This window comes from Macaca nemestrina, chromosome 1, assembly GCF_043159975.1.
Source record: "Macaca nemestrina isolate mMacNem1 chromosome 1, mMacNem.hap1, whole genome shotgun sequence".
Lineage (NCBI taxonomy): Eukaryota > Metazoa > Chordata > Mammalia > Primates > Cercopithecidae > Macaca > Macaca nemestrina.
The window spans coordinates 208,812,722-208,825,318 of NC_092125.1; the positions used below are offsets into that span (position 1 = coordinate 208,812,722).

The 12,597-nt window shown below is 43.3% G+C and overlaps 1 protein-coding gene across 1 annotated transcript; it reads left to right on the forward strand.

The window, feature by feature from the left end:
- Positions 1 to 2,445: 2,445 nt before the first annotated feature.
- LOC105494464 (SYF2 pre-mRNA splicing factor) lies at positions 2,446 to 12,489 on the forward strand. The gene is made up of 7 exons (XM_011762886.2): positions 2,446 to 2,600; positions 2,831 to 2,938; positions 5,606 to 5,731; positions 6,493 to 6,610; positions 7,196 to 7,286; positions 10,043 to 10,141; positions 11,737 to 12,489. Exons 1-7 carry the CDS (start codon positions 2,577 to 2,579, stop codon positions 11,900 to 11,902), a joined length of 732 nt encoding a protein of 243 aa, XP_011761188.1. The 5' UTR covers positions 2,446 to 2,576; the 3' UTR covers positions 11,903 to 12,489.
- The last annotated feature ends 108 nt before the right edge of the window (positions 12,490 to 12,597 follow it).

Below are 12,597 nucleotides of genomic sequence, written 5' to 3' on the forward strand. Positions count from 1 at the left end.
CACCATCACGCCCAGCTAATTTTGTTTTTGTATTTTTAGTAGAGACGGGGTTTCACCATATTAGCCAGGATAGTCTCCATTTCCTGACCTCGTGATCCACCCGCCTCGGCCTCCCAAAGTGCTGGGATTATAGGCATGAGCCACCGCGCCCGGCCCTGGCAGTTCCCAGCTTGACTTTTCCCTTTGGCTTAGTGATTTTGGGGCCCCAAGATTTATTTTCCTTTCACACATGTGTAACTGTAACATAAATTCCCAGAATTATGATAGCTGAGTCAAAGAGTAAATGCCTTAAGTTTTACAGGTACTGCCAAATTGCCTTCCCTAGGGATTGAATCAATCTTCAGTCCTATCAGCAATATGTGTAGGATTCATCTTTCTTCGGTCTTAACAACACAGTGTGTTGTTGAACTTTTAAGATTTTTGCCACATTATTTTACAGTTCCAAAAAACAAAAACAATGACCCACTGAGATTCTGATGGGAATAATGTGACATTTATAAACTCATTTGAGATACTCCTTTGTGATAATTGTTTTTATGATATTAAGTCTTCCAACCAGAAAATAGCTTATCCGCCATTTATTCAGATTTCATTTACTTCAAAGTATTTTTTATTTTTATGTTACTATTTACATTTTGTACCTAGATATCTTTTCATTTTAGGGATTACTTTTTCATTTCTGTATCTAGTAGTTGTTAGTGCAGAAAAAAATAATTTTCATATATTCCTCTTATATCCAGCACCTTACTGAATTATCTTAATAACTTTAGCACTGTTAGTAATTCTGGCATTGCCTCTCCACTGAGCATGTAAGAGTAAACAAGATGGGTGGACCCTGCTGTTCTCCAGTAATAACGCTGATGAGGAAAATAGAAAATGGACAGACAAAAAGAAAACTTATGCAATTGGAAAGAATTAAAATAGTGACAGTACTAAAAGTGAGACGGTAGTCAGGGAAGACCTGCCTCTTTTTTTAAAACTTTATTTTTATGTCTGGGCACGGTGGCTCACGTCTGTAATCCCAGCACTTGGGGAGGCTGAGGTGGGCGGATCCCGAAGTCAGGAGTTCAAGACCAGCCTGGTCAACACGGTGAAACCCTGTCTCTACTAAAAATACAAAAAGTAGCTGGGCATGGTGGCAGGCACCCGCAATCCTAGCTACTCGGGAAGCTGAGGCAGGAGAATTGTCTGAACCTGGGAGGCGGAGGTTGCAGTGAGCCGAGATCAGTGCCATTGCACTCCAGCCTGGGTCACAGGGCAAGACTCCGTCTCAAACAAACAAAAACCACACACACACACAAACAAAAATTCTTTTTATTTGTATTATTTTTTAATTTAGAGACTGATTCTCACTTTGTTGTCCAGGCTGGTCTTGAACTCCTGGGCTCAAGCAATCCTCCCGCCTCGGCCCGGCAATTTGCTGGGATTGCAGCCATGAACCACCACACCTGGCCAAGACCTGCTTCTTGGAGAAGGTGACAACATGCTAAGCTCTAAACGGAAAGAACTTTCCACTTACGGGAATGAATGGCACTACAGGTTCTTCCTGCCCACTACAGACAAAACCAATTCACTGAGAAGTGCTACTGCAGTATAGAGTTGTATTAATGTGACGCTGGCCTCAGGGAAGAAGGGTTACCACTCAAGTAAGTTTTCCTGAAGGGTCAGCCCAGAGGTTAGTGTTTTTCAGCTGGTTTGGTGTGGGCAGAGCAACAGGGAATGGGTGCTGCTGATTGGTTGGAGATGCAATCATAGGGGTGTGGACTACACTCCTCAACAGCTGAGCCCGCCTCTTGGGGGAGGAGTGGGGCAGAGGAAGCGGTTGGGTCATGAGTCACGAGTCCAGGTGGGGTCACTTAGTTGCCAGAATGCGAAAGTCTCAAAAGTGCCTCAAAAGACCAATCTTAGGTTCTACAATAACGACGTTACCTACAGGAGTAATTGGGGAAGTTACACATCCGATGTCCTCCGAAACAATGGCTGGTTATCGTTTACTACATTTTAGCAGAATTCGCCCCTCATATACCTAACCTCCCGGTCTTTCATTAATTTCATAAAGGCAGTTTCAGCCCCCGAACAAGGCCGGGGACTGTTTAAGGGAGGGACTATGCTCATCCTTGCTTAAAAGTTAAACTATAAATTCTCCCATGGTGAGCTTGGTTTATGCCCAGGAATGAGTGAAGACAGCCGCCCTGCGGGGCTAGAAGCAAGTTGGAGTGAGCCATGTTAGATTTCTCTCACTCTTTGAAAAGGCGGTTTCCAGGAACAGCGTTCAGAGTAGGGGAGTTTCTATTAGACTCCTTTTGTCATTTTTTTCTAGTCCTCCGATTCTGAGCTCTTCCCAACCCTTTTCTTGGCGACTCAACTCCCGCTGTCCTTGCCCACGCGGATTCTCGCGGCTGCGCGAGACCCTGCCCAATCCAAAACGTTTCACAGCTAAAGGGTCCCAACTTCCGGAGGCCGCCCGGAAGGGGCGGGGATTATGGTAGCTCATTTGTACGCATCGGCCCGGTTGTCTGAAGGCTGACGGAAGTGCTGTATGTTGTTGCCGGAAGTGGGAAGAGAGAAAGGTTGTGATGGCGGCTGTTGCTGCATCCGAGGTGAGTTCGAGCGACTCTACACCGGGGGTTTTGTTGGTGAGGGTTCCGGGGAGCGGCCTGGAGAGAGGTGGAGGCGAAGTCTAGTTTCGCTTCAAGGAGGCTCAGACACTGGGATCAAGTCGGCGGTGGAGGCCCTAGGCCCAGCCTGTGGGGACCGGCGGGGACTCGGCCTGGGCCGTCCTGGGAGAAGCCGAGCTGGCTCTGCCTGAAGCCAGTTCTCTTTGCCGCAGGTGCTGGTGGACAGCGCGGAAGAGGGGTCCCTCACTGCGGCGGCAGAGCTGGCCGCTCAGAAGCGCGAACAGAGACTGCGCAAATTCCGGGAGCTGCACCTGTTGCGGGTGAGTAGTCTTGGAGGCCGGCTCAGATCCGTCACCTGGCCAAGCCTTTGCGCTTTTGTAGAGGGGACGAGGAAGCCACACCACTGCGTCTGACAGACCAACAGAGCAGGATCATCTGAGAGGAAAGCTCTGTTCGGTGGTACTCAACCCTGGCAGCACATGGGGATCGTTATGAGAACTTTTGAAAATATACCTGTTCACTCTAGCCCCCCTCCTACCCACATCCAATTTAATGTATCTGGGTTAGGTTTGCGAGTCTCCATTACTAACAACCTCCCTGCTCTGTGATTCTAACAAATTCTTCATTTTACCTAGGGAAATATGTAGAGCTAGAGACAGGAAGAAACTTGTGTCAGTAAGAGACCTGGTTCACTTGATTTAAAAAATAATCTTCTATCAGAATCTGTTTGAAAAGGGAGGAAATAATCATCTGTCTCTAGGACTTCTGGGGGAAAAGAATAAAAAGAAAATTAAAAAAATAATGGGAAACCTTTGAAAGTCTACAGCGTGGTAGTTCAGCCAGTTGATAGGGAATCGGATGTCTTAAGTGCCCTGGAAGTGCAGAGGAGGAGAGATGAATGCAGTTTGTGGGTCTCCAGGGGGTGCCTCGTAATAGGTGACACCTAAACTACTGTTTGAAAGCCAGACAACTAAAGGAGTTAGAGAAAGAGAATCCAAGCAAAGGGAACAAATTCAAAGAAAATTTGTATTAGGGATAAGAGTCCAGCAAATAGCTGGCTGCAGTTGGAGCTGAGAAAGAGAAAAGCAGCCCCTATTTCAGCATGGAGTGACCTGACAGGCCATGGGTTCACAAAACCCCAAAATCACTCTGACTGTTGTAGTGAGACAAAACAAAGAAGACTTCTTGAAGCACAAGAATGACCACGTATTTCTTTATTCTGGCTAACACCAGTGACAGTTATTACCAAATACAGCATTAGTCTCCGTTACTTCTGCCTCCTATATAAAAATTTAAGATACCTAATTGTAGAAAGCCTCTGCTTTCTGACAGTACTCAATCCAGATCCTTAACCCTCCCCCCAGTCACCTGATACAAACCCAAATCCTGGAACGAGCCCCTCCTAACGCCCTTTCACTCAAATGCCCACAGTTCCCCGTGGTTTGCTCTCTTCTTCTATGCAACAGACTCAACTTTGTTGACCATACATGTGTTCTTGGTGTCTTTAATTGCAGGACTTTTCCAGAGCCAAGAATATACTAGGGATGGTAGTTGGGAGGAGTATCTCTCTTTGCCTAGGGAAAGTTAATCTAATAAACAATTAAAAGGACATGCTTAAATATTTAGAGTGATTGTGTAAGGAACACATGTTTGGAAATTAGGAGGCAGGGCTTCATGGACAAACTGCCACCAGCTTATGACCTAAGAAATGTCTAACTTAAGTTTTCCTTAAGATGATATACTCATTTTGTTTTATACAATTAGGTTTATTTAAAAATAGACACCTCTCCCCGCTACCCCAAGCTTAAAAAAAAAAAAAAAAAAAAAAAAAGACTCTTCAATGGTACTTCAAATTCCTTTCATTTTTCATTTGCCAATGTAAACTGTGAAAGTATTTTTAAAAGGAGGGGAACTTGGAAAGCATTAGAGGCATTAAGATAGGTATTAAATCCTCTAACCCAAATTGAGGCATTTTTCTTGAATCAGGATTAAAAGATAATTGAGGCCCGGTGTGGTGGTGCATGCCTGTAATCCCAGCACCTTGGGAGGCTGAGGCGGGCAGATCATTTGAGGCCAGGAGTTCGAGACCAGCCTGGCCAAACTGCAAAACCCTGTTTCTACTAAAAATACAAAAAATAAGCCAGGCATTGTGGCACATGCTTGTAATCCCAGCTACTTGGGAGGCTGAGGCAGGAGAATTGTTTGAACCCTGGAGGCGAAAGTTGAAATGAACTGAGATGCTCCAGTATACTCCAGCTTGAGTGACAGAGTGAGATTCTGTCTCAAAAAAAAAAAAAAAAAAAGTGTCTTTCACATCATGTGATGTAATTTTGTTTTTTGAGGTGTCTTGCTCTGTCACCCAGGCTGGAGTGCGGTGGTGCAATCTTGGCTCACTGCAACCTCTGCCTCCTGGGTTCAAGTGATTCTCCTGCTTCAGCCTCCCGAATAGCTGGGATTACAGGTGTGCGCCACCATGCCTGGCTAATTTTTGAATTTTAAGTAGAGACGGGGTTTCGCCATGTTGGCTAGCCTGGTCTTGAACTCCTGACCTCAGGTGATCCACCTGCCTCAGCCTCCCAAAGTGCTAGGATTACAGGCGTGAGCCACCGTGCCTGTCCGATTTAATATTAATGCCAAATAAAGTCTACTTAAGTGCCACTATAGTATGGTCCCCAATGTTGCAAAACCTTGTTCTGATCCAATAAAAAGGGACCACACAACTCAATAGAGGCAAAGCTGATTTTAACCCCCAGGGCTCTGGAACAGCAAACCAGTGCAACTCAACACATTTTTCTTGATTACATAAAAATGTAGACCCTATTAGGCCATTCCCTGGCTTAAAATACTATGATGGCTGTCTGTTGCTTTTAGGATAAAATGGGGTCACGTTATTAATATGTCCTGCCTGACCCTCCTCAAAGAAGGCAAAATGTATCTGGATTTATTTTCATGTTTTAGCTGACAGACTTCTTGTGTTACGGTTTTAGAATGAAGCTCGTAAATTAAATCACCAGGAAGTTGTGGAAGAAGATAAAAGACTAAAATTACCTGCAAATTGGGAAGCCAAAAAAGCTCGTTTGGAGTGGGAACTACAGGAAGAAGAAAAGAAAAAGGTTAGGAACTGTTTTATCTTCATAAGTGATTTAGTCAATCATTCTGTTGTATCAAGACACTACAACATGGTGGTTGAATACACTGGCTCTTAGGCCAAGCTGCCAGAATTGAAATTCTGGTTCTGTTCAGTAGCGACTGTGACACTTTGGGTGAGTTTATTTGACTTCTCTGTACCTCTGTTTTCTCATCAATAAAACAGGAACTGTAACAATAATTATTTGAGTTCATTATGAATTCAGTGAGTTAATGCATGTAAAACATTTAAAACAAGGTCTGACACCTGATTAACACTCAATAAGTATCATGTGCTCACTTATATACCATAGTGTATTTCCAAATTTCCTTTAAATACTATTACAGTGGCCGGGTGCAGTAGCTCATGCCTGTAATCCCAGCACTTTGGGAGGCTGAGGCAGGCAGATCACTTGAGGTCAGGAATTTGAGACCAGCCTGGCCAACATGGCGAAACCCCATCTCTACTAAAAATACAAAAATTAGCCGGTCATGGAGGTATGTGCTTGTAGTCCCAGCTAGTTGGGAGGCTGAGACATGAGAATCCCTTGAACCTGGGAGGTGGAGGTTGCAGTGAGCTGAGATCACACCACTGAGCTCCAGCCTGGGTGACAGAGCCAGTGAAACTCCAACTAAAAAAATACTATTAAAATATTGGTTAATATTTATTGGATCTTTCTTGATGTAAAGTAGATGAAATTATAGCTTGTATCATAATTGTAGGTGTCAGCTTTTTTCTTCTTTTTAGGAATGTGCATCAAGAGGAGAAGACTATGAGAAAGTGAAGTTGCTGGAGATCAGTGCAGAAGATGCAGAAAAATGGGAGAGGAAAAAGAAGAGGAAAAACCCTGATCTGGGATTTTCAGGTCAGATTGACCTTTATTGAACTTTATTGACTGGGCTGTTAGTCATTTCCTTCATTGTTTCTGGTTTCAAGAAAGGATGTGCCTCTTGTGCTTCATGGGATATTCTTGATGAGGCCTAAAGACCAAGAAAAGTACAAATACGTCTCTTAGGACAGAAGTTAAAAAAAAGGCTGTGCTTCAGTTAGCCGGATTTTTAAATACTTGATGGTAAAATTTATCAAAGTCTGTCTGTCAGCATCTTCAGGATAGAAGCTATGCTTAGAATAGTGTTTTGGGCATATATTACTTCACACAGATTGAGTGTCCCTTGTCTGAAAATCTGAAATCCAAAATGTTGCAAAATCCAAAACTGTTTGAGTGCCAACATGATGCTGTGATGCTCAAAGGAGATGCTGATTGGAGCATTTCAGATTTTGAATTTAAGTATAATGCAGATATTCCAAAATCTGAAAAAAATTGGAAACACTTCCGATTCCAAGCATTTTGGATAAACGATACTTACCTTTGATAATTTAGATTTTTCTCTCAATAGGAAGGTCCAAACAAGGAAATATATTATCTCAGATTCTGATTTTATATTTTTAGATTATGCTGCTGCCCAGTTACGCCAGTATCATCGGTTGACCAAGCAGATCAAACCTGACATGGAAACATATGAGAGACTGAGAGAAAAACAGTGAGTCCTTTTTCATCCTGAGCTGATGTGGATATATTTGTGTGTTTGTGTTTGTGTGTGTGTATGTATACATAAATAGAAACATACTTTAATGCTAAGGTATGGGTTATTAATAGCTGTCTAAGGGTGGTCTCTGTTTTTTCTGGATTTTTTTTTTCCTTTGAGACGGAGTCTTGCTGTCTTGCCCACGCTGGAGTGCACTGAATGGTGCAGTCTCAACTCACTGCAACCTCTGCCTCCTGGGTTCAAGTGATTTTCCTGCCTCAGCCTCCCGAGTAGCTGGGATTACAGGTGCCCACCACCATGCCCAACTAATTTTTATATTTTTAGCTGAGATGGGGTTTCACCATGTTGGCCAGGCTGGTCTTGAACTCCTGACCTCAAGTTATCCGTCCACCTCGGCCTCCCAAAGTGCTGGGATTACAGGTGTGAGCTACTGTGCCTGGCCCTTCCTTGCCTAGCCCTTCTGGTTTTTTTATTTTATTTTATTTTTTAAAGAGACAGTGTCTCGCTCTGTTGCCTAAGCTGGAGTGCATTGACACCATCCATCATAATTCATTGTAACCTCAAACTTCGGCCTCAAGGGAGCCTCCCACATCAGCCTCCCCAGTAGCTAGGATTACAGGCATGTTCCACGATTCCTGGCTAATTAATTTTTTTGTAGAGACGGGATCTCACTGTGTTGCTCAGGCTGTCTCAAATTCCTGGCCTCAAGTGATCCTCTCTCTTTGGCCTCCCACAGGGTTGAGATTACAGGTGTGAGCCACTGTGCCAGGCCTAGTCTCTGTTTTGACAGCACTGTTTATTGCTTGCTTCACAGCAATTAATCACCTGTTTTTTTGTTTTTTGTTTTTTTCTTAACTGGGCATTCTAAGACTGGTTGTTGATTGGTTAACACTCTGATTGTTGTAGTTACTGAGATATTTTAGGAGGCATAATGCTTTAGTGCTGGGGTTGGTAAACTTTTTCTGTGAAGGACCAGATAGTAAATATTTTCAGCTTTGTGAGCCATATAATCTCTGTCACAGCTACTCAGCTGTGCTGCTGCAGTGCAAAAGCGGCTGCAGAGGATTCATAAATGAATCCTCTTTTCATAAACAGGTGGTGGGCTGCTGTAGTTTGGCAGTTTGCTTTAGTGGAAAAGGAAATAACCTCAGGATGGAGCTCTAATCCCACCTCTGTCCCTAGCACTTTGTGACATCTGATAAGTCCTGGAGCCTCTCTGCCTGTTGGCTCTTTGATCTGTAGAGTGAAGGTGTTGGAGGAGTTGATGACTTAGGTTCCTTTCAATTCTGTAATTTTTTATTTTTTATTTTTATTTTTATTTTTTTTGAGACAGAGTCTTGCTCTGTCACCCAGGCTGGAGTGCAGTGGCACAATCTCGTCTCACTGCATGCTCCACCTCTCGGGTTCAAGTGATTCTCCTGCCAAGTAGCTGGGATTACAGGTGCCCACCAGCATGCCTGGCTAATTTTTTTATATTTTTAGTAGAGATGGGGTTTCACCATATTGGCCAGGCTGGTCTCGAACTCGTGACCTCAGGTGATGTGCCCACCTTAGCCTCCCAAAGTGCCTGGATTACTGGTATAAGCCACTGCACATGGCCCTATTTTTTTTTTTTTTGAGATGGAGTCTTGCACTGTTGCCCAGGCTGGAGTGCAGTGGTGTGATCTTGGCTCACTGCAGCCTCAGCCTCCCAGGTTCAAGCAATTCTCCTGTCTCAGCCTCCCAAGTAGCTGGGATTACAGGCACCCGCCACCACACCCAGCTAATTTTTGTATTTTTAGTAGAGACAGGATTTTGCCATCTTGGCTAGGCTGGTCTCAAACTCCTGACCTGGTGATCCACCTGCCTCAGCCTCCCAAAGTGCTGGGATTACAGGCGTGAGCCACCGTGCCCAGCCTCCACATGACCCTATTTTTATTCTTTTAATTACAAAATTTTTTTTTTTGAGACGGAGTCTCACTTTGTTGCCTAAGCTGGAGCACAGTGGGGCGATCTTGGGTCACTGCAGCCTCCACCTCCCGGGTTCAAGTGCTTCTCCTGCCTCAGCCTCCCCGAGTAGCTGGGACTACAGGTGTGTGTCACCACGCCCAGCTAATTTTTATATTTTTAGTAGAGACAGGGCTTTGCCGTATTGGCCAGGCTGGTCTTGAACTCCTGACCTCAAACGATCCACCTGCCTTGACCTCCCAAAATGCTGGGATTACAGACGAGAGCCACTGCACCCAACCTGTATTTTTTTTAAAGAAAAAATTAAAGTAGGATCTCACAGTAAATACATGTGTATATTTTCTTTCTTATTGTGTATGGTAGTTTAGTTTGAAATTTGAAAATGGAGCATTTGCTGGGCGCAGTGGCTCAAGCTTGTAATGCCAGCACTTTGGGAGGCCGAAGTGGGCAGATCACAAGGTCAGGAGTTGTAATCCCAGCACTTAGGGAGGCCGAGGCAGGCGGATCACAAGGTCAGGAGTTCGAGACCAGCCTGGCCAATATGGTGAAACCCCGTCTCTACTAAAAATACAAAAATTAGCCGGGAGTGGTGGCGGACGCCTGTAGTCCCAGCTACTCGGGAGGCTGAGGCAGGAGAATCGCTTGAACCCAGAAGGCGGAGGTTGTAGTGGGCCGAGATTGGGCCACTGCACTCCAGCTTGGGAGACAGAGCGAGACTCCGTCTCAAAAAAAAAAAAAAAAAGAAAAAAAAGAAAATGGAGCATTTATAGTGTTACCATAAGTTCATTTTGCTGTCTTTTCAGTGGAGAAGAGTTTTTCCCAACATCCAATAGTCTTCTTCATGGAACACATGTGCCTTCCACAGAGGAAATTGACAGGATGGTCATAGATCTGGAAAAACAGTAAGCATTCAGTAGAGCAGCCTGACGTTGTAAATACTTCATGACAAAATGCACTTGGAATATGCACCTAAATCTGATGTGCTTAGAATGAATTCACAAGATAGAAATTATACTTGCTAATTTTTGACCTGTCTATAGTGGTTTGGGGATGGATAGCAAGTATGGGTTGAATATATCTGATTTGGAATGGAGATGCAGAATATTGATGAAATTGAATTGTTACTATTGAAGAGGAAAGGTCTAAAAAAATGATCCTTCTTTAAGTGTTTTACTTTAACAACCACTCCCCTGTTTGATTTGAAGAAGCAAGAATGTGGTAGTAAATGTTCTTCACTTAGGTTTGTGTTTCTTAATACTGATAGAGGTGACTATTAGGTAGAGCAGAATGAAAATATATTTTAAGAGTTAATACATGTAAAGTATTAAGAATAGTGTCCGGGCTGGGTGTGGTGGCTCCTGCCTATAATCCTAACACTTTGGGAGGCTGAGGCAGAAGGGTTGCTTGAGCCCAGAAGTTTGAGAACAGCCTGGGCAACATAGCAAAACCCTGTCATTACAAAAAAAAAAAAAAAAAAAAATACAAGAATTAGCTGGGCTTGGTGGTGTGTGCCTGCAGTCCCAGCTACTTGGGAGACTCAGTCAGGAGGATCACTTGAGTCCAAGAAGTGGAGGGTGCAGTGAACTGTGATTGCAGCACTGCACTCCAGCTTGGGCGACAGAGCGAGACCCTATCTCAGGAAAAAAAAAAAGTGTCTGGCACATATTATGCCCTCAGTATTAGCTGTGGTTATTATTTAATACAATTTTTTTTTTTTTTTTTTGAGAGAGAGTCTCACTCTTGCCCAGGCTGGAGCGCAGTGTCATGATCTCGGCTCACCACAGCCTCTGCCTTCCGGGTTCAAGTGATTCTCTTGCCTCAGCCTCCTGAGTAACTGGGACCACAGGCGTGTGCCACCACTCCTGGCTAATTTTTGTATTTTTAGTAGAGACAGGGTTTTGCCATGTTGACCAGGTTGGTCTCAAACTCCTGGCCTCAGGTGATCCACCTGCCTTGGCCTCCCAAAGTGCTGGGGTTACAGGCATGAGCCACTGTGCCTGACCTATTTAATATTGTTATAGTTATCTTCTTTTTTAGAAAATGTATTTAAATTTTTTTTTTTATAGTGATGGAGTCTCCCTATGTTGTCCAGGCCCTGGTCTGGAGCTCCTGGGCTTAAGTGATCCTCCCAGAGGACCTTTTGGGAGGCCTTGTCCTCCAAAAATAGTGGGATTACAGGCATGGGATTACAGCCGCCATGCCCAGCCAATAGTTCTTCTTTTAAGTGGTTCTTCAGTACAGTCAAGTTCCCAACAAGGGATGATTGCTCTAGCATTCTGAAGATGAATTTGTTGTATTTACTGGATTTCACAGTTCATATTCTGAGTTGTGCCATTAATTCAGTTTCAACTTGAATGTGATGAAAACTGGCCTGGTTTCCTCCAGCCCTCACAATGTGTGCTAGTCTAAATGTAGATTTTATTCCTGTTTGGTCACGTTTTATTAAGATCAAAAGAGAAGGCAATTTTGAATTTTGTAAATTTTCTTCTTTCTCCAGGATTGAAAAACGAGACAAATATAGCCGGAGACGTCCTTATAACGATGATGCAGATATCGACTACATTAATGAAAGGAATGCCAAATTCAACAAGAAAGCCGAAAGATTCTATGGGAAATACACAGCTGAAATTAAACAGAATTTGGAAAGAGGAACAGCTGTCTAATCTCTTCAAGAACTGTTTATAGAAGCTTGAGAATGGGGTAAAAATTTCTGCTAGCAAAATCAAGTTCTTTTTGAAATTTTATCAGTAATCCAGAATTTAGTAGTCTATGCCTTCTCACTCAGCATTTAGAAATAAAAATGTGATTTCTTAAACATATATCCTTTCATGTATATTTCCACATTTTTGTGTTTGGATATAAGATGTATTTCTTGTAGTGAAGTTGTTTTGTAATAATCTACTTTGTATACATTCTAATTATATTATTTTTCTATGTATTTTAAATGTATATGGCTGTTTAATCTTTGAAGCATTTTGGGCTTAAGATTGCCAGCAGCATACATCAGATGCAGTCATTGTTGCTATCATTGTGGAATTTGATAGAGTCTAGACTCAGGGGCCACTTGGGGTTATGGACTCCAAAGCCACGGACAGTGATGAGGAAGATGGCAGTGGCCACTGGAGGGCTGGAGCAGTCTCTCCTCATGGCGGCCTGTGACCGAGGTCAGGAAGGAGTGGAGCTATTCTCCCATGATACTGACCATGTGCAGTTCCCTTTTTAAAAAGCAATAAAATGCTTTGGATTAGAATTCCTAACATTTTAAATCTATTATTTAAAACAAATATTTGTATGTATACATTTGTTCATACACATACATGCTTCCATTCTACAAACACTGAAAGAACGTTTTATTATG